The 22,644-nt window shown below is 39.1% G+C and overlaps 1 protein-coding gene across 1 annotated transcript; it reads left to right on the forward strand.

The window, feature by feature from the left end:
- The first annotated feature begins 33 nt into the window (after positions 1-33).
- LOC137295588 (complex I assembly factor ACAD9, mitochondrial-like) lies at positions 34-22,523 on the forward strand. Its single transcript, XM_067827010.1, has 18 exons — positions 34-372; positions 5,287-5,380; positions 5,889-5,990; positions 6,991-7,097; positions 9,193-9,293; positions 9,824-9,974; positions 11,879-11,981; positions 12,581-12,654; positions 13,195-13,270; positions 13,678-13,748; positions 16,103-16,222; positions 17,619-17,747; positions 18,445-18,524; positions 18,870-18,993; positions 19,381-19,458; positions 19,782-19,910; positions 20,158-20,230; positions 21,009-22,523. Exons 1-18 carry the CDS (start codon positions 166-168, stop codon positions 21,107-21,109), a joined length of 1,920 nt encoding a protein of 639 aa, XP_067683111.1. The 5' UTR covers positions 34-165; the 3' UTR covers positions 21,110-22,523.
- The last annotated feature ends 121 nt before the right edge of the window (positions 22,524-22,644 follow it).

Raw genomic sequence — 22,644 nt, forward strand, 5'->3', positions numbered from 1 at the left:
CCTCTAGCTCATCACACTTTAATGACGTCTCCCGGAGAGGGTCTTGTTTTGTTTTCAGAGCAGAAGAACAACTTAGACTTCGACCCCGAAAGAACTTTGACTTACACAAGCTGCAGACAGTCAGAGAGCTACTAAGTCTTGGCCCGTTTCAGTTATTTTACAAATATGATTTCAACGCTGAGGCATCTTACAAGACGGTCAGGGATTGCATACAGAGTGTTCATTGCACCATCATCAAGCAGTCCAGCGCAAACACAAGATTCGCTGGAACCGTCTGCTAGTGCTACAGATTCAAAGACTGAAGTCACCTCATCCAAACCTTCAACGAATGTTCCTTTTGCCAAAAACCTCTTTCTTGGAAGATTTGATAAAGTGAGTTATTGCAAATTGTTCATCCAGCAAGGGAGGACAGTTGGGGTAGCCCAGATGCAGGGTGATGTCTGGATGTCTGTAAGGGTAGCCAAGTAGTAAAGCGTTCACTCGTCATTCTGAAGGCTCGGGTTCGATTCCTCAAGTGTGTATGATTATTAAAGCCCTTTTGGTGTCCGCGGGGTTTGCTTGAATATTGATAAAATCCACATAAAGTATATAACTGATCTGCCTTTAGGGACCTAGGGTCTAGTTCATATGAATAAACTCGTATTCCAGCCAAGGCCTACATCGAGTTTATACGGCGAGTGCATTTTCTTTGACGCACCTTTCCACAAGAAATTTGAGCGGAACGGTTTAAGGCAAAATCAAGACTGAAAACCCAACCTATCGACTGATATTTTTGCAGGTTTTGCTAAAACAAACATTCATCGTAAAAGCGGGACACTTACCTCCAACAAAATACACTCATTTTATTTCTGACAAGTCTTGAAACATATATACACCCCTTGATTGCCGGCCATTGTGGATATGTAAATGAGAGGTTGCTTAAAAAACGGAATCCATGAAAACGGACCATGACGCTCTGCAGTAGGCGGGAGGGGAAACGAACCGTTAGTGGTTTATATCATTTTGTGGATGGTACATTTCAGGTTCCGAGATGTCTTGAGACCTACAATGTCATTTCTAGATGTTTTTGGTGTTGGATAGGTGTGCATAGTGTTCTTATTATCCAAATGGGAAAGGTTTTTTTTTCAGACATGACATTACCATGGTGTCACATGTCTCATGCTACTACTTGGATTAAGACTGAAGTTCCTATAACGTTGGAAGCCTAGGGAATAAGTCAGTGGTGAAAATCAGGGTTCGAATTCCAATTTGTGAAGTCCATTTCTGGTGTCGCCCGTCTAGATAGTCCTGGAATATCGCTGAACACCGGGGAGTGAAACGGACCTCCATCACTCACTCACTTCAAATACGTAAGGTACACACGCGTGTTATTGGTAACGTATTAGAATATGTGCCATTTACACATGTTTGACACATATTTTCGGAGAGTTATTCACCATCTGCCAAGCTTTCTAATATGCGACATTTTAGGAAGACTTCTGTATGGGGAAGAACCGTATTATTTCAGTTGACTTTATTAAATACAGTATGGTTCAAAATTATTGAGAATAGCTAAAGCATTTCATATTATTAAACGAGAACAAATCAGATAAAATTGAATGTATTGTGAAAGTGAACTGACCTTTTCATGTTGTGTAGGTAACAATTAAATATTTTATCAAGTCTCCTTGAGCTTCATGGCACAGTCTAAGACGGGTAGGCATACTTCCTATCAGAGAGGTTAGTGTCTTGTGAGTTATGCTGTCCCAGTATCGGACCACTTCTCTCTTCATGTCTTCAATTTTTGTCAACCCCTTTTGATTCACACATTTCTTCATCATCCCCCAAATGTTCTCAATGGGATTTAAGTCAGGACTAGATGCAGGAAATGGTAATGCAGTCACATTTTTCTCCTGAAACCACTGCTTGGCATGTTTTGCGGTGTGTTTAGGATCATTATCTTGCTGCAAAATCCAGTCATTTCCATAAAACACATGTGCACTTGGTAGGAGAAAATTATCTAATATGTTAGTGTAGCGTTGACTTGTCAGATTTCCCTCAAACACACACAGCGGGGTCGTTCCTAATAAGGATATCCCTCCCCATGCATGAAACTTTGGGCTGTATTTAGGTCGTCGATACAACGGTGCTGACGCAGACTTTGTCCATATTTTCACATTATTGGGATATACCCATATTGAGCTTTCATCAGTAAAAATCACATTTTCCCAGTCAAAGTTTTCATGTGCCAAACACCACTCAACACGCCTGTCTTTATGTTCTTGTTTCATGAGAGGAGAAGGAATTCCAGTCTTTTTCTCCCATCCAAGATCAATCAAATTTCTTCTAACTGTGGATTTTGATACAACTGTTGATCCCCTTTCTATCAATTCATACCTGATGTTGGAGATGCTTGTCCTTTGCTTTTTAGACGCTAAAATTCCCAGCCGGACGCGATCTGAGAAGTCCAATTTTCTGGGTCTCCCTGCTCCTTTCTGGTGCCCAAAATCCTTTCCCTCTTTAAAATTCTTCCTAATCCTATATACAGTAGAAAGAGGAGTTCCTGTTCTCTCTGCCAATGTATTTACATCATCAATTCCTTGATTACACAACTCAAAAATCAACCTTCTTTTAACTTCAGCAGACATTGTTGACAGTGCTGAGGAAAATGACGTCTGCTACAAATTCAGGGGAGGTAACTCTAATTGTACTATACTCAGTAGGCCAAGATGAGTTACCTCCCTTATACCATTACTTAGTTTTAAGTATCAGTGAATCAGTTGAGGTGTTAAGATAGCTCAAAGTAAGAAGAAAAATTCTCAATAATTATGAACCAGACTATATTTGGTGGACGTCCTGCCCTATCGTCTATAATGTCCTTCCCCTCTAGCGATAACCTAGCCCCAAGTTAACTGTAAATATACGACCCTTCCTCCATTAAACAGTGATGCGTATAATTAGTTATTATGTTTATATAGTTGTATGTATGGATATGAATCTAAGAATGTTATGTGTAATTAGTGCTCAAATAATTCTCGGTACTTGATGTTATGTTTATAGAGCTATATATGTGTGGATGTGAACGTATGATGTTTACGTCGTTTCGTGAAACTGTAGCTGTGGTATTTAGGAGACATCTTGCATGTACCATGTCCCCGCTTAACCACCTCCGACTTGTATTTACTGAAGCGTAATTAAAAACGTTTTTCGTTGTGTTAGTTTTGTTTAGTCAATTGTTGGGCCTCCCCTGTTAACTTTCTGGGAGAGGGATTTGAAGTGAATGTGCCCGCATATGAAACACTATCAAATTATTCTTGATGAAATACAATCCCAAGAGCGTGTGTCATACAGTTTTTCTTGTCTTGGAAATACATTCACCGATTTGTTGAATATGTCTTCTTTCGGCGTCATGTAACTTGCGTAATGGCGCCATTCTATTACTGAAGGATAGGATATTGTATGGTGTAGACATGTAGAACGTAGAGGAAATGAAACATTTGAATGAATCAGTGAAGAAATCCTAATTTGGAAATATGTCAACTTTACAAAGTGCATGAAAGTGAAAACTGTCATCTCGTAAGACCCACTATGTATCCTACACGCACACTGCCATTATGATAATGGTGTAGAATTATAATTACTTACAGTGATTCATTTCGTTTTAGAGTAATCAATGTAATTTTAAGAGTTCAGTGAATGGTGCGATGATATGTGGGATCCTGAAATGTCTACAAACGATGAAGAAATGCCTTAAGTTCGTTTCCCCGCAACCACAGTCAATTTATTGCTAACCGTTTTAGTGGGATTCCACTTTTTGCTTAACCAATCAAAATGTCCGTCAAGTGGTGAAAAACGGGGGGTGGTTCTGTATCAGGGCTTATATAAAATAAAGTGAATGGATGTTAGTGGATGTAAGTATGCCATTTTGAAAATGAGTGTTTGCTTTAGCAATCCGTGCACCTGTTCTAGTCGATAGGCTGGATTTTTGCCTTAAACCGCTGTACATATCTGTACAGCGCACTGTGCGTCAAAGAAAATTCACTCGCCGGCTAGACGTCGAGCACACCTTGGTATAGTGCGAAGTCGTCTAGTTATATGCTGGACTACCTAGGGTCATGATGTTTGGTCCAGCAATGAAAACATTACCAACTGATGGCCCTTCATCCACTAGTGTCATGTAATAACTGTTAGACCTTATCAGAACTATGATATTGGAATAAGTTAAAGCCAACTTGAGCAATGGGCAGTGTTTTTCTTACCAGACTTTGTGAAAGTCCCGGGGTACAATAGTCTTCAGCAACCCATGCTTGCCATAAAAGGCAACTGTGCTTGTTGTAAGAGGCGAGTAACGGGATCGGGTGGTCAGACTCGCTGACTTGGTTGAGACATGTCTTCGGTTCCCAATTGCGTAGATCGATGCTCATGTTGTTGATCACTGGATTGTCTGTTCCAGACTCAGTTATTTACAGACCGCCCCCATATAGCTGGAATATTGCTGAGTGCAGCGTAAAACTAAACTCACTCACTCACTACTAGAATTTGTAACAAAGAAACCATTATCTTCCATATCTTCCATGGTTTACTTGATTGCATCCTCGATATCTCCAGGGTACATGTTCCGATCAGCTAGGCCGCCATTATAACCGAGCTTGCCAGTATCAACAAAGGTAGTGGTCGCAACTGCGAAGGTTTACTGGCAGTGCGACTCAGATTTGGGGGAAACAGACCAATTTATATGCAAGAACTCCTACTTCCTCTCTCAGAGAACCTCTGCATAGTTTGTGTTGTCAAGTTTAATCTGTTATATAATTGAGAAAGTGAAAGTGAGTCAAGATTGGTTCGCTCAACTTCCCAGCATAGACACCTGATTGGATAAAAAGCCAGCCAAGGGAGGGAATAAATTTATTGGGCTGAGCTGTAGATGTGTCTTATTGGAACGTATACACTGGGGATATCGAGGATGACTTGATTGGGGCCTTGCAGTCATGTAGATATCACTTACATATACCTTTAACAAAAAGAAGGGGTATTTAATAAAATCTGTCACAACTACTGTTTCTTTATCTCAAAATAAGTTAAACAGTGTTACAGTGACATGTTGTTAAGGTTTTCATTAGTTGTTGAAGAATTGCCTTAGATGTGTTTGGCAACTGTCTAAAGCGCCCTACCGTCCATTACATCCTTCATATTATTTTTACAATCCACTCACATAATTTGTGAATTCAACTCATTATTAGCTATCACCATCCAAAGAAATGAACCAGCACATACAGACAATGAAAGGGAGACAATCTGCTGTTCTTTCAGGATGTGTTGGTTTACCCTGAAATAGCAGACAAAGAAGAATGGGATGATTTGAATCAGATGCTGCATCCTATCGAGCGATTTTTTGATGAAGGAGGTAATAGTCTTAGCTTTCATCATTATTAAGAGATTCAGAGGTATGGAACCATTCATAATTTATGGCTAGTGGGAGTGGTGGTGATTTTAAAAGGGGAAGCAGCAATTTTGTACATGTGTTCTGCAAAAAATATCATGTGTAACATAGTGTCATTGGGGTGTCATTGATTTTGGGGATGGAGTGTCATTCACATTGTACATACCTATCCATAAAAATCTATATTTTTGCTTTACTTTGAACACTAACACAGGAAGTGCAAAGTTCAGTATAGTTCATATGTTTAAGAACTTCAACTTATTCCTTCCAAGCTATTTTCATGAACAAAATGGGTGGGAAAATGTTTTGCATAAAATACTTTCCATATTTTTTATTCAGTGAAAAATATTTTCTGAACAAACAAAACCACATGTATTTGTATTCTAATTTTTCAAATTGGAGCATACATACTTTATTGTGTTTTCAAATATATGTTGTGTGGGGTCACAACCCAGATGTCTTATTTTTCTAGTTGATTCAAGAGCCATTGATACAAATGCGCAAATCCCCGAGGAAACTATGCAGCAGTTGAAGGACCTCGGCCTGTTTGGTCAGCAAATTCCACAGGAATATGGTAAGAAGCCACAAGCATGCTAGAACAATATTTGTTCAATATGTGAGAATGTAAGCTTTCTTCTCTGAACATGTTGAAATAACCAAACTGAGGAACCTGGGTCAGACAGTCCAGTGATCAACAGCATGAGCATCAATCTGCGCAGTTGGGAACCGACAACATGTCAAGCAAGTCAGTTGACCACCCAATCGCATTAGTCACCTCTTATGACAAGCATAGGTTACTGAAAACGAATAATCTAACCTGGACCTTTGCCCGAGTCACTGCATTCATTTTAGCTAAACCATGCTACATTTTATTGAAATAAATGCTTTTGAGCAGATGGGGTGTTTCATATACTCAAGGGAAAGATTTGTTGTCATTTTGATCACCTTCATATATCAATGCCTTGAAATATGAGTTATTTCACTCACATTATGATACAATAATATTGTGTGTGGTCTTGTGCATAAAGCCACTTGAAGTAATGCAATGTTGGTCAAGGAGCATCTTTGGATGGGTGACAATGTATGGCCACTTTAGTCCCGAAAGTTTAGCAGCCTGACTCCTGAGAGTTTGACAGCTTGACTCCTGAGTGTTTCTGGGACTTCTGTCTTGTCCCACAGTAAAGCACACTTGTCGACTCACCATTGGCAAGTGTTTGATCTCATTTGCCTCTGTTCACCCAGCAGAAAATGGTGAGATGTCAAAAGACAATTAACCTTACAGCACCTCACAAGTACCTTTGGTTTTCGTTGGAATAATGTTTGCCTTGCTGCTCCTTGCAGTGTGGAGCTCAGCGCTGTATAAGTGGTTTTATTATCATGATTATCATTATTAAATTTAGCTGTGTAATACCAGTAGCTTCGGTTCAAACATATTTAAAACACAATGCAAGTAAGACTATATTTAGTCTCACTGCCATCTAACCAAGATGTTAAAGGCATTACCAGTCATCACTGAAATGTAATTTGAATGAACATGTTGTTATAGGCACTGATCAGTTAGCTTTTTCCCTCAGGTGGACTGGGACTGAATGCAACTAAATTTGCCAGAATAGCTGAGATAACATCACAAGATGGTGGTATTGCTGTTACTCTGGCTGCCCACCAGTCAATTGGCCTCAAGGTAAAACCAAATAATAATATCAATGAGTGTATGTACAACACACAGATTCCACACACCACATGTCCCATTCATCCACTCATGTGAGGTACTGGACAGAGTTGAATCTGCCTTCAGCCCATGATTGTTGTTTTTGGACTGGCATGATACAGACTGAACTCATGTTAGCTGTCAACACTGTTCTGATATATGTTGGTCTTATGGTGTCCCAATACACTGCTATGGTATATACTGTTCTAATTGTAGCCCTAATTCTGTAATGATATACAGTGGACTCTGTCAATACCAGCAACACTCTGGACCAAATAAAAATGCCGGTTTTGACAAAGTGCCGCTATTGTGCCTCATGACTCTGGCGCACACCGGAAGTCGTACTGCCTCGTTAGCATTAAGAATATGTATGTATGATGTTAACCAGCCATCTGATGCCTTAAAGTCATTAATGTCTAAATGTTGAGCAAACTGAACAGCTGTTTCTTTAAGAATAGGACCTGAAATTGGCAGGATTTTACTTCATGCTGCCACAAACCAATCATATGTCGTGGTGTTGATCTTGTCAAATTTACTGTTCTCCAACACACGCTTAGCTTGATCATTCATGTTAATTTCAAACTTCTTAATGTATTCACCTCTCCTCTGTCAGACACAGACACAGTCTCTCTGCCGATTCTATATGTTGGTAGTAATGCTTTCTGTGTGGGTCGAGGTGTTTTATCAAAATTTTCTATCAACTCACATCTTGCATGTTTTGCAAGCCGAGACATTTTGGCAATACCTACTGTTACAATATTGACATTATATGATTTTACCCTAAATATCCTCTAATTACTCTATGTAAGTGACACGTACCACTCACTAGTTAACAAGATCCTGATTGACATTTCTGAGTAATCTTGGGAAATGCGTTGTTACATTGTTTACAGTCAAACTGCCCACTATTCATCACTCTATGTAAGGGACATGTATCACTCACTAATTAACAAGATACTAACTGACACTTTCCATTTCAGAATAACCTTGGGTAGTAACCGCAAATTGTGTTATTACATCATTTGGTCCTAATTGCATTTCATGTGCCGGTTTTTACGGATTAGTTTTCATAACAATTTGTTTGTTGGGACTAAAAAACAATGCCAATATCTGGATGAGACGGAAGCCGATGTTTGTGGATGTTTCTATATCATAATTAAGTGCATTCCTGTCGGGACTGAAACTTTGTGCTCCTGTAGACAGAATGCCAGTGTTTACAGAGGCCAATATTGCCAGAGTCCACTGTATATTGTTTTCATGATTGCCCGAAACACTGTCATGGTATATATCTTGGTCTAATACTATCCCTAGACACTGTTGTGATACATATTAGTCTAATAGTAGCCATAAGCATGGCCATGATATATATTAGTCTAATAGTAGCCTTAAGCATGGCCATGATATATATTAGTCTAATAGTAGCCATAAGCATGGCCATGATATATATTGGTCTAATAGTAGCCATTAGCAGGGTTCACGGTTGGGATATATATTGGTATAAACCTTATCACTGTCAGGATGTATACTGGTCTTATACTATCCCTAAACACTGTCTTCATACGTATAGGTCTGAGAGGAGTCCTAAACTTGGTCATGATTTATCCTGGTCTAATACTTACCCTAAACACTGTCATGATCTATATTGTTCTAATAGTAGTTCTAAACTCGGTCATGATATACATTGTTCTAATACTATCCCTGTTGACTTCCATATTATATTGGTCTAATAGTAAACCAAACACTGTCATGGTATATACATATTGTTCGTGTGACCCTAAACGCTCTTATATTAGACATGTATACTGGTCCTATGATAGCCCTAAACACAGGCAGTACAAAAGATACATGGACATGCTTGTATATTTCTGGAAGAGTGCGATATTCTTGAACACAGTGTGAAACCCAATTCACATCAGTGCTATTTTCGGTTTGACTCATGTGTTCCCTGTAGTAACATCCATGATTTAGGTGTACAATTCATCATATCTTGTTGGCCTTGTGAGTGTTGTCCTCCTGTTCTGATGTCAGGTGGAGACCATGATATAAGACAACCATGTGGTACTTGTAGGGAATCTTGATTGCTGGTACCGAGGAGCAAAAGCAGAAGTACCTCCCTCGTCTGGCCACTGGAGAACACGTAGCCGCCTTCTGCCTCACGGAGCCCTCCAGGTAGTTCCATGATAACAACACTAGTTCTTTCAGCATTTTCAGGCAAAAAATATGATCAGGCAAAAAATGTGATCATCAATAAAGTTTTCACCAATCAAGCTGATGTTGAGGTTTCACTAACATGTTGAGACTTTGTAGGAAACTATGTTTAAAATATTTCATGGGGGAATCTTTAAGAATGGATGAATATCATTGTTGCTTTAGATATTTCAACAGTTGGAGCAATAATTATTAGTCCAAGAGCGTATCTTCATTTAGTGAAATTGTACCTTTGTACTTGTAGCTCAAATGGAATTCCAATGGAACTGAATTTTGAGGCCAACTTTTCCAGTGATATGTTTGCTCCAGCAGTAACTAATCTCATGTAGCTAAGCATGGCTGACAGATGTGTAGATATACTGAAAATAGAGGCCATTGTCTTATTGAATGAACCTTGCATACTGAATACATCAATCACTGGCACTGGGTCTTTTGCATTCATGTAAAGTTGTGTTTGAGAACAGTTGCCATGGTAACATTTCTCCTTCCAGTGGCAGTGACGCAGCTTCCATCCAGTCCCGTGCCATTCTGTCTGATGATGGCAAATTCTTTCACCTCACTGGGAGTAAGATCTGGATCTCTAATGGAGGAATTGCAGACATCTTTACTGTTTTCGCAAAAACAGAAGTCACAGACAGTCAAGTGGGTTTTAATGTTAAACTTGACACTGAACAGTTTCTGAAATGGGTTTCCCATACACTCCGCAGTTGGAACTTATCATGACTTTCAAGCTATCCATCAATCATATTTCAAGTAGAATTAGGATCTTGGCCGAGCAGTTTGGGTAACAAATCATACTACATGATTGGAAGGGGGTTACTCCCACATAACCCAAGCAGTCACTTCTGGTGCTGGACACAGTTACTTCCCTTGGGTAGGTCAGACACTACTGATTGTAGGTTCAAATCTCCCTGATTTTGTTGTCAGTTCTTTTCAAAATACATCCTCCTTGGGGTATATTTAATCACTTTTGTGTCCATTACAAATCCTACAACAGTTGTAACTATTTTCTTAATAAAAGACGTCTAGAGTTACCTGCTCTTGCCCATAAAGGGCCCTTGTTGGGCCCTGTTGTGACAAGACAGAAACAAGGTTTTTGTTTTGTAAATCTTTTATTAAAAAATATAGTTACATTGGTCGTAAGATATTTAATGGGCATAAAAATGCTTATATGTACCCTAAAGAATTCCTAACCTCTGCAGGTTTGTATAATACTGTCAGAAGCAGCATCCAACTCCACACTTACACAGGATGTTGTGTGTTTTTGAACGAAATATCCACAGTGCCTCAGGCTGATTCCTGTAAATGCATGAATGTAGCATCATGCATCACGAATGTTTTTGTGATGCATGGAACATGTTGCTAAGCTCTGTATCCTTGTTTGGGAACTCTCAGACTTTAGTCAATTCACACCAGATTGTCAGTCATACATACTGAATGTTGAATGTTGAACATGCTTCTTTGAGGATTGTGCACATTATAGCACGACTGGTTTTTCCTAACATTGCAAACAGTTTCTGTCAGTACAGAGGACTTATGTGTCCCACAGCTGAAGGGTAGAAAACTACGAGTGCATGTTTATTTTATTTAGGTTTCGTGTCTGTAAGTTTCTGTTAGTATAAAATTTTATAAGAAATCTTAAGTTCTTGTGACTGGGGATCTGTTCCAGTGAATAATCCAACTTTGATCAGTCAGTCATAGCGCTATGATCACATCGTGCTACCATCTCCCATTAACAATTCATAAAGCCAAATTTGGACATGTTTATAAGGTCAAATGCAACGTAAAACACAACTTTGCAGATTCAGATATCTTTCCGTATGCATTTACCAAAACAAATCATCAAAAATGCCACTTCAATCTATAAAGTTGACAAAGAGTGTGATGTTAAAAAGTCCCATGAAATCGGAGTTCAAACAATTCACTGATTTTCCCCCAGTGCAGGGTGAAAAAGTGGTTTGAAAAGCTGTGCTGCGCTGTGCTCATAACGCATGCGCAGTGAATGGGTTCGCGGAGCTTCAAACAGTATGCCTGCCCTGGAGTATGAGGTCATGGCCAGTAGTCTAATCTTGGTTGTGTTCACAAACAAGTAAATAATCTACTTGCTACATAAAAAAACAAAAAAATGTTGATTGTGATAAGCAGACTCTGTCACAGACGAAACACAATGTCTGGTTTATTGAGCCTTATATGTCTGTCTGTCTCCTAATGACAATATGGAATGCACAACTTCAATCACTGACCAGATGCAGTTATCACCTGTTAGGCTTATATGCCATAAACAGAAAAAATGAGCCAGCCAATGAAAAGATTTCATTATACTTGAATGCACACCCAACAGTATCCTGGGTCCGTCGATTCAAGCGTAGTAGACCCAAGTACAAAATATTGAACTTTTGATTTGCGATAATACACTTGTAATTTTGTTTATTCGGTTTTTTCTTTATCAGCAATGCATTTTATATATCATGAACAAGTGATAACTGTATTTTGATTATGTTGATTTTTTGGTTGCATGTGACCTTTAAGTTTCTCCAATGCCACAGGGTGAGAAGACAGACAAAGTGACTGCCTTCATTGTGGAGAGAGATTTTGGTGGTGTTACAAGCGGCAAGCCTGAAGACAAGCTTGGAATCAGGGGATCAAACAGTAAGTGTGATCTGTGCTCTAAAGTTCTACCAGTCTGAAACTATGACTCACTCTCACCTGACTTCCTGTAACTTGGGGTACATCGTTCTAGCCAAGGACTAATCATAAGGCTGAGAAAATATAAAGGATAAACAACACAAAGATCACTTCTTGGAAAAGCAACTGTAGAGCTACAACCATCTTGAACTTGCTAAATTTACATATTTTACACCTGCAGCCAAACACTGGTTAATGAAGTGTATCTCCATTAATATAAGGTATTTCAAACCAGCAGCCAAACACTTGTTGTTGAAATGTCTCCTTATCTGTTAAACACCCTTTTTCACTTTGTTCTTTTCTGTCATGGAATGGTATGTGTGATAATTTCATGTCCCAACCTTTCATTTCCTCATTTGCTACCTTCCAGTTTGGGTTATAAATAATCCTCACCAAGCCATGCTAGTCAAACGAGTTGCCGGTCACAATGCGTGTTCTCCAAATTGCTTAAATTGATGCTCATGATACCAACCACTGGATTTTCTGGTCCAAGCTTGATTATCTACAGAACAACATCACATAAATGTAGTGTTAAACTTCAAACAAAACTTACTTCATTTCAGCGTGTGAAGTTCACTTTGACAACACCCCTGTTCCTGTAGAGAATGTGTTGGGGGAAGTGGGAGGAGGGTTCAAGGCAAGTGTGTCAAGTTAATTCTGAAGGTCGTCATCATATTGTACAGATCCTTTATCAGGAAGGGTGTTATTTATAACCTGTAGCAGTGTATGAACACGATGATACAGTATTGTGTCATGATTCAAGGTTCACAAGACAATGCATCAACCACTGAATACATGTGAAGCGTCTGTTACAAGTTATACTTGTGCAGAAATGTGTAATAACAGAAGCTGTTCAACAACGAGCTTCTGCAGGTTCTCTAGCCTTCCAGAGTTGGCTATCAATATTATTACCACAGCACCATGTAGTCTATATGTTTCTGTCCTACAATGTTCCGTCCTTTTTAATTTGTAAACCACAAATGATTCAAGATTAAGATTCAAGAGCCGAAAGAAAGAATAGCAACTAAAGTTGTACTAATGTATCATCAATTCATAAATTGTATCACACCCTTTGTATCAATGTGTATCAAATCACAACTGCACCACATCATTACACAGATAACTAAATGTGCTCTACATTACCTCATACATTACCGATGTATGATCTCCTTTAAAGATGGCCATGAACATCCTCAACAGTGGCAGATTTAGCATGGGCAGCTCTGGAGCTGGCATACTCAAGAAAGTTATTGGTGATGTATTATTTACACTTGTTTATCAACTATTCTTTGAAAAGGGTACGAGGTGGTTTTGTTGGAATCAGGGTTTTCCTGTTTAGTTCTCCTGTGATTAAAATATGGTCAACATTTACTGCTATGAAGTTCAGATCTATAGATGTTGGCCTGTACACATGTTTCAGTGGTTTTGTGCAGCAGACTTTTATTTATCTCTTGAAAGTTATGAACAGGTTCTTAACAGAACTATTCTGAAACATTATGAATAGAATTATGTGTATTAAGAACAGCAGTTACATGTGAGGAAATACTCAAATCCTAAAATGATAACTTTAAGCCACAATTATAAGCATTTTGCATTGATAGTTGCTCATATTGGATGTTGCTGTGGTATAAAACAATATTCACGGCTTGCTCTCCTCCAGGCTGGACAGCAGAACATGCAGCTACCAGGTCTCAGTTTGGCCGGAAGCTGGCAGAGTTTGGATTGATTCAGGTACTGCATTCACATCTCCTGCTACTCCAGTATCATCCTGTAACATATAACAGTAAAATATAACAGTATTTTGCTGTATAACACGGTATCATGCCATATAACAATGCTTTGGAGTATAATACAGTATCATGCTGTATATATGTTCTAGAAACTTTAACACTATAGTACAATACAGTACCATGCAGTATGAAAGGTATAACAACGCATCCTTCATTATAACACAGTACCATGTGTAATACTGTAGTTTAGCATGCAGGTTAAAGGGGCACTGATGCGGAGCGAATAATGTTTCTCGCCAACGGTCTATTTACGGAACCAAACTGCAAATTGGTCAGCGCCCGCTCCTTCGACCGTGACGGACAAAGGAACTGGGCTCCTGTCCATATTAGCCGAATTTCTTCACCCGAAAGAGTCAGGAGGCCGGATGCCCATCATATGCCATTATTTAAAAATATCCATGGTATTCCTTGTCTGATCGTAACAAAATATCCCAGCAGTGTCGTTTTTTTCGGACGCTTGGATGGTATAGTTACTCAATTTGATCCTATTTCTGTGTTTTTAACCTCGATATTTAATCATGTTACATGAAAATATGATGCTTGGATGGTATAGTTAGTCAATTTTATCCTGTTTCTCTGTTTTTAACCTCGATATTCAATCATGTTACATGAAAACATGATGTCTACAGGCACGTAGCAAGCCATTTGTTTCACTCCGGAAGATTGCAAAGCTTCATATTTAGGTAGTTTTGAGTGTTGGTTCAGCTGTGATAGCAAATATCATACGTAAATTTTGGTAGCTATGGTAGCTACAATGGTTTATTATTTATGATAATAAAAACACACAGTTGATTTATTTGAATTCGCTTTTGATTTCACTTTGCCTTTGGTAGAGAAATCTGAAAATTTTCTTACGTCAAAAAACCCCCTTATTTCACCTATTTACCCAAGTACACAGCAAATGCCTGTATGTATTACTTATGTAACGAAATTCCGTTGGTATTCTCAAAACAGTTTCGGCCCATAAGTGTTTTCAGGCTGCATGCGACACAGAGATTACATCTTCCTTGCTGTAACTCGCGTTTGATGGTGTAAACCTACACGTGTTATTTGTCATCATTCTCTGGATGGTCAATTAATGAATTCATAACAGGTATAATTAGTAGTAACAACACTCAGGTTACTCAACAAAGGTTCCCATTTGGCATTTCTCCTGTCTGGAGTAAATACTCAACATTATAAATTAAGGTCTGTAATGGCAAATGTATTGTATGTTATGTAATATGTGCTTGTAAGTGATGCAAGAGGGTTTATCAGCTGAGTTACAAAAACAAACATCGATCAAAAGATTAACCGATAACACACTGACTGATTAATTACTTTTGTCAAAAGGTAGTGTGTGTAGATGACTACACCCTGTCGTAAAGTGCGATTGTAAAAACAACATCCTCCCTTCAAAGAATTAACCACCCTTGCGTTGATTGATTGCTCTTTATTGGTTAACTAAATTACTTAGAATAGCGGACATCATACAATAGGTGCCAGGTGTGCTATCTTGGGTGACCAGTGAGAGGTTTATCAGGTTTTCACCAACGAAAGACGTGAAATGATGTGTTGCTTTAGACAGTTGTGTAAGACACGCGACACAGAGCAGGATTATTTACCAGCTGCAGATGAATGGAATACGATTGTTTTTACGTGGATATCGATACATTCCTGAACAAGGTAGTAGCCTGACTTTGTTGCTATAAAATTAGTCTGTTTTACATTCATTATTTGCATTTTGTCTTAATTTATTTGTTGTAGCATTCAGCAGAATCGATATGACAGAAAACACACACTAGATCGCGTATGTGTGTGAAATAGGATCCACATTGGCAATCTATACAATGTATAAATGTTGCTGTTATGTTAGAAATTTACTAAGAGTATAAGCAGACCGTGTGTTCTTTTATTAATTTTCAAAATCATACAAATATGACAATAAACTAATTAGGGTTATGAGACAAAATATAGAGACGTATATTGGCTTCGGTATTTTTCCGTCCTAATAGTTTTTTACCATTTCTACCACTGGCAGATGATTAATCTTCAAAGTGTTTCATTTGTTTTCATAATACATTTGTAATGAAGTAAAAATGACTTCACCTCAGTTGATCTGTCTATAATTAAACTATCAGTTGCACATACGGACTGCGCAACAGAGGTCACGAACCAGTCACGAATTCTGGGATATCATCTGGGTACTCACTGGAGAAAAACAATAACAAAGGTTTACACCAGTCCACGGAAATTGCTCCGCATCAGTGCCCCTTTAATACTACATATCGTGTGCTACTGAATGTCATTATCCAGGAGAAGTTTGCCAAGATGGCCGTGACTGTTTATGCCATGGAGAGCATGGCGTACCTGACTGCTGGCATCCTGGACCAGTATGACAAACCTGACTGTGCTGTGGAAGCTGCAATGGTGAAGGTCAGTCATCACAATATTCAGAAGCTGAACAATTCAGGGATTTACAAGGGTCTGTGTATGTTTAGTCCAGAGGACACAGCTAGACTGGTCTGAGGCATGTAACACTGGGTGCATCTGTGATGGCATATAGCACACTTCACTTATAGTCTGATTCTTGTGTAAGAAAATAAAAAGCAAGATTTACTGATGTCAACTTCTTTATTTTTATTGTGAATAACATGATGTTTAGGGTAAGGTTTATATGGATGGAATATACAGTTTCAGCTTTAAAGACCTTACATTTCCATGTGACTACAGCAGCAAATAATAGTTCATCAGTTGATGAAGCAGTGTTGTTAGGTGGTGCTGCTGTTGATGAAGTAGTGTTGTTAGGTGGTGCTGCTGTTGATGTTGCAGGTGTTAGGTGGTGCTGCTGCTGTTGATGAAGTAGTGTTGTTAGGTGGTGCTGCTGTTGATGTTGCAGGTGTTGTTAGGTAGTGCTGCTGTTGATGAAGTAGTGTTGTTAGGTGGTGCTGCTGTTGATGAAGTAGTGTTGTTAGGTGGTGCTGCTGTTGATGTTGCAGGTGTTGTTAGGTGGTGCTGCTGTTGATGTTGCAGGTGTTGTTAGGTGGTGCTGCTGTTGATGTTGCAGGTGTTGTTAGGTGGTGCTGCTGTTGATGAAGTAGTGCTGTTAGGTGGTGCTGCTGTTGATGTTGCAGGTGTTGTTAGGTGGTGCTGCTGTTGATGAAGTAGTGTTGTTAGGTGGTGCTGCTGTTGATGTTGCAGGTGTTGTTAGGTGGTGCTGCTGTTGATGTTGCAGGTGTTGTTAGGTGGTGCTGCTGTTGATGAAGTAGTGTTGTTAGGTGGTGCTGCTGTTGATGTTGCAGGTGTTGTTAGGTGGTGCTGCTGTTGATGAAGTAGTGTTGTTAGGTGGTGCTGCTGTTGATGAAGTAGTGTTGTTAGGTGGTGCTGCTGTTGATGTTGCAGGTGTTGTTAGGTGGTGCTGCTGTTGATGAAGTAGTGCTGTTAGGTGGTGCTGCTGTTGATGTTGCAGGTGTTGTTAGGTGGTGTTGATGTTGCAGGTGTTGTTAGGTGGTGCTGCTGTTGATGTTGCAGGTGTTGTTAGGTGGTGCTGCTGTTGATGAAGTAGTGTTGTTAGGTGGTGCTGCTGTTGATGTTGCAGGTGTTGTTAGGTGGTGCTGCTGTTGATGAAGCAGTGTTGTTAGGTGGTGCTGCTGTTGATGTTGCAGGTGTTGTTAGGTGGTGCTGCTGTTGATGAAGTAGTGTTGTTAGGTGGTGCTGCTGTTGATGTTGCAGGTGTTGTTAGGTGGTGCTGCTGTTGATGAAGCAGTGTTGTTAGGTGGTGCTGCTGTTGATGAAGCAGTGTTGTTAGGTGGTGCTGCTGTTGATGTTGCAGGTGTTCAGCTCCGAGGGGTGCTGGACCTGTGTCAGCGAGTGTCTGCAGACTCTGGGTGGACTGGGCTACATGAAGGACTACCCCTATGAGAGGTTCCTCCGTGATGCCAGGATTCTCCTCATATTCGAGGTACAAATAAGGGCATCATTTTAGCAAGTCTTTATTGTGTGATTATAGTTTGATGATTTTGAATATCATTCATCATGTTGACCCAAGTGGTGAAAAATTGGAAAATTTGCATTGCTGTAAGATAATGATATTCCATTTCAGCTTTTTGATTACAGGATGAGTGTATGTAAGATCGGGAAGATACAATTTTTCATTGTTTATGTCTGAATGGTCTAATCTACTTAGTTCATGGCTATGGTTGTATGTGTAGTAATCCTGAGATGTGCAAAGAACAACATTTTGATAATGTTATTTCAAGAGATGTTCAAGGAAACTGTGTTTCTTTGTGAGAACATCAGCCAGGGTCATTACACAAAACACACTCTTCCAGCTTTTGCCCGTGGTGTTTCAGTATAAAAGTTAGTGAATGCCAGGTGAAAGCCAAAAGGAGCTATCATTTGTGGTGGAATAATCTCATTGTTCTGATTTGTTTGATTGGCATTACTAGAAGCTGGTAAGTGATAAGAGGGTAAGATTCTTTATGGATAACAACTTCTTTATTGCATATGATGCGACGTTTCGGTATGGATCCTTATACCGTTGTCTTCCATAAAGAATCTTACCCTCTCATTGTTCTGGTGAATAAGGATAGGAAATTTAATAAGGAAAACAAGCAGTAATATCCTGTTACTTGTAAATTTTTCTGTGACTATTTCAGGGCACTAATGAGATCCTGCGACTGTTTATTGCCCTGCAAGGAATTCAGCATGCTGGCAAGGAACTGAAAGAATTGGTCAAGTAGGTTCCAATATATCCTGTAAAACCTGCAGGCTGGGATAGACAGATGGTGTGAGGGTGGGGTATTGATGGTGTGAGGGTGGGGTATTGATAGTTGGAGGGTTGGGATATTGGTAGTGTGAGGGTGGGGGTATTGATAGTATGAGGGTAGGGATATTGATAATGAGTGTGAAAAGGGAGGTGGGGCTGTTGTTGTTAAGGTGTAAGGTTTAGGGGCTTGGGGCATGGTAAGTTGATGTGGAAGGAACAACAATTGTGTGACACATGCCAAGTTCACATAGACATTTGTTAGCAGTATGTCTCAGTGTCAGACATATCCCGCAATCCCTGTTTCTTGCAAAACAGGAAACTGCGGAACCCAATGGCTAACCCAGGACTGGTGTTCTCCACTGCTGTTGGCCGACTGAAGAGTTCTGACAACCCCAAGCTGTCACTCCGTCTCAATGAAGAAGTGCATCCCAGTCTCCAGGTAACAGTTGTATAACTCCACCATGTCTCATCACTTGGTACTATCAGCTGACTATTGACTCACTCTAGGCAGTCACTGCAGAGGGTTGATGGTTTGATTCCCAGCCTTGTTAAGCTCTAGGAATTATGGGGATTGAACAGAGTTGGTATACTGTTTCTTGAGACAAAGTGTATTATAATAGTGGCATGGTATCTAAATGTAAGTAGTTATTATAAACTCCATAATTCCAAACTAGCTCACATGCATGACTGCTAATGTGGAAGTTCACCAAACTAGTTAACCTGATCATGATGGTATGACATCTAGACCTGTATGCTTTCTACTGGAAGTTGCAGAACATGTTGTATTATTTTGCAGAACTTTCATGTACTGGTATCATAATTTCAGGATTCCTCTGCCATGCTGGAGAGGGGAGTTCTTCGATTCCAGAGGGCTGTGGAAGCAGTTCTCACCAAACATGGAAATGTAAGTTACAGTCATGAGTCAATTCTTGTAAACAGCTGTTCCATTTCAAAACCTACATCAACACCTAACTAACCTATCAAATGTTATCTTATGCCAATTGTGAACATCAATGGTTATGTTGTTGATCACTGGATTGTCTGATCCATACTAAATTATGTACTGACTGTCACCATACAGCTGGGATATGCAGCTGAGTGTAGTATTAGGTAATGATCATGGAATGTAAAGTTGATGCTGACTACACAAAAGGCTCCATTCACTCCTGTGCTGTGTCACTTTGATCAGGTTTACATAAACAGAACTTCCATGTTTTTTCTTTTCAGAAAGTTATTCATGAGCAGTTGGAGCTGAAGCGTCTTGCTGATATTGCCATCGACCTGTATGCCATGACAGCCTGTATTGGACGTTCGTCGAGGTCCTACTGTATAGGTCTCCGCAACGCCGACCATGAGGTCTGTACTTGTTAGGTGCATATGCACCTGAATGTGGCCCCAAATATACCAATTCCTCTTCCTGTTGTGTCAGAATTATTAACAACAAAGATGCCAAAACTGAAATCAATGTCAGTCATTTGTGATACATGATAGTGCATGAGAGATACATCTGGAAATGTTCAAATGTTACAGTCCAATTGCATCTTACATTACAAATACACATTTTTGCATTGATTATTTTGTGATTGATATCTTGTATTTCCAGCTTGTCCTGGCCAAGACATTTTGCAATGAGGCCTACTTGAGGATAGACGAGAAGCTGAAGGAACTAGCAATGGGTTTGTCCTTATATACACTTGCACTTTGTTATCCATTTCCTGATCCCTTTCCTGAGTGACAGACTGTGTTTATCCCTGTGGGCTATGGAATAAATATGGACCTCTAGAACAAATAAACACTGACTCTGGTAATAACTGAGTCTAACAAATTGCAGGTAACATTCATCTCATATCATGCACATTTTGGTATGAAGAAACATTATACTGTGAATGACAGCATTTCAAAGCATATATCCTCAAACATGCATGAGTATTTCAAAGCATTAGGATTAGTGAATTGTGGAGCTTCATAAGCGATGGTCACTGCCCATACTTCAACAAAGCTGATAACAATGCGGCTCTATTATTTTTTGTATAGAACAGGTCCAAGGTTCTTTCATTTGATAGAATGGATAATCATATATGTTCATAATTTGTCATACTACTTTCTTATCTGTGGGAAATAATGAGGAGAGTGGTGTTACCTCCGAAATGCACAGTATGATAATTGCAGACTTCTCACTAAAGATTTGTTGTTAGAATCTGCAACCGAGTATATTCTCGTAGTAACATGTGACAAGAGAATTAATGAGTCTAGCTTGCTAACTACGTACATACATATCATATGCAGAGATCAATGTTTTTCATGTCAGCCAAAAATCTGTAGTGTACACACTTTCAACATTTAGCTAGAATATTGCACAGTGTGGGGTAAAAAACATTTACACAAAGTGACTCTTAAGAGATCTTCCACTTACAGCTGTTTCTAATGTAACAGATGCACACAAATTTGTTTCAGGTCCAGTAGCGAACATGGATGCAAACTATCGCCAGATCGCAGAGACAATATTTAAGAATGGTGGATACGCTGCTGAGCACCCCCTACAGAGGAACTGGTAGTAAGGAGACAACTCTTCCTGGATGCTATGCACACGTCTGCTTCACCAGATTCATATTTGCAAAGAAAGTTTGTTAATTTGAACGTGTTCACGTTAGGAACACAAAGCCATGTACAATATCATCCAAGTCCTAAAACTGTATGAAGTGATTTTCACACTGTGTCAGAGGTATAAACCTTAAACTTGAGGAAAAGAATCACTTCCATCTCAGGTTAGAATTGAATCATATGTATTAGCAAGTCCTGATAAAGACTTGCCTAAAACTGAGGTCCCAAATGATTGCTATCATTCTGATAAGCTCTACAGACATTTGTTCCTTTAGCAAAAATATCTATGGATAATAATTTCATTCAGATTTTTGAGTTTTCATCCATGGCTCTCAATAGTGGAACGAAATGTTTTAGACATAGAGCTACATCTGATTATCCGACTGCACATATTGTTCTCCTTTGGGACTGTTATACAATGTGTTGGGTGCCAGGTGAAATATTTGGCTTGTTTCATAGGATATCAGATTAAGATGAAGGGTTCATTTGCAAGATGAAAATTACTTGTATCATTCTGTTTTCCTGTCATTATTAATTTATGTCCTTATGATGTCAATCACTCATCCTTGATTCGTTATAAAGAAAATTCCAGTGTTTCTTTGCAGTTCAATGGATGTAATGTGTTGTGAACAAAGGTGTTAGGTTAATCAGTCCATTGTATTTATTCCTTCACAAATATCATTACGGTATTATTCAAATGTGCTCCCTACCTCCATAAAACCAGAGCTGGAAATATTCAGCATCACAGATATTGGGGTCAGGTTATGGAATCTCTGATGGTTCAGGTGTCTTGCAGAAGCAATTTAGTGATTATTGGGAAATCTTGGAGTGTTTTCTCTCCTGTGTACACCAGTTTGTAACATTCAAACCCACACCCAAATGGGACAAAAAAAAGTACTTGAATTTATACTAAGAGCGTGTAATCCCAAATATGAGATATGTTACATTTGACCACTTTCTAAATGGCATTGTGTAGTCATGCCAATTTGTGTAAGAAAGTATTAATTTCACAAAAGAGAAGAAAACACTTAATTCTGTCAAGTGGCATCTGTTAAATTAATCATGGCAAGTGTTTCTGAACATCTTTTCAGTGGTATATAATGATAATGATGCTAAGTACCAGTTCTGTAAAAGGTTGATGTGTATCGTGATTGGATGTGCCTTGAGATTTTTCACCTGAAATACCAAGAAAGTAATTTTGATGTTCTGTATATTTACTTGTGTCTGTGATTATAAATCAGCAGTGTATTAATCAGGAATTGTATCAAACATGCTGCCATGACCAGCTTGTAGATTCACACCTTGAACATATTGTACAATTTGATGGATTATGAAAACACGAATGTAAATAAATCATTGATATGTGAATGTTGTATTGAAGAACTGATGTACACGTTCATGTGAAGATGTATCAAAGTACCTGCTTAAGGCAAGACTTACTGAATCTAGACCAGACAATCCATTAATCAACAGCATAAGCATCAGAAAT

The sequence above is a fragment of the Haliotis asinina genome, chromosome 9, assembly GCF_037392515.1.
Source record: "Haliotis asinina isolate JCU_RB_2024 chromosome 9, JCU_Hal_asi_v2, whole genome shotgun sequence".
Classification (NCBI taxonomy): domain Eukaryota; kingdom Metazoa; phylum Mollusca; class Gastropoda; order Lepetellida; family Haliotidae; genus Haliotis; species Haliotis asinina.

Bases quoted from the DNA above. Each gene is read 5' to 3' on its own strand.
- LOC137295588 (XM_067827010.1), top strand. From the start codon at position 166: ATGATTTCAACGCTGAGGCATCTTACAAGACGGTCAGGGATTGCATAC. The intron at 13,271-13,677 runs GTGATGTATTAT...GCTCTCCTCCAG, and splicing joins CATACTCAAGAAAGTTATTG to GCTGGACAGCAGAACATGCA. The intron at 18,525-18,869 runs GTAGGTTCCAAT...CTTGCAAAACAG, and splicing joins GAACTGAAAGAATTGGTCAA to GAAACTGCGGAACCCAATGG.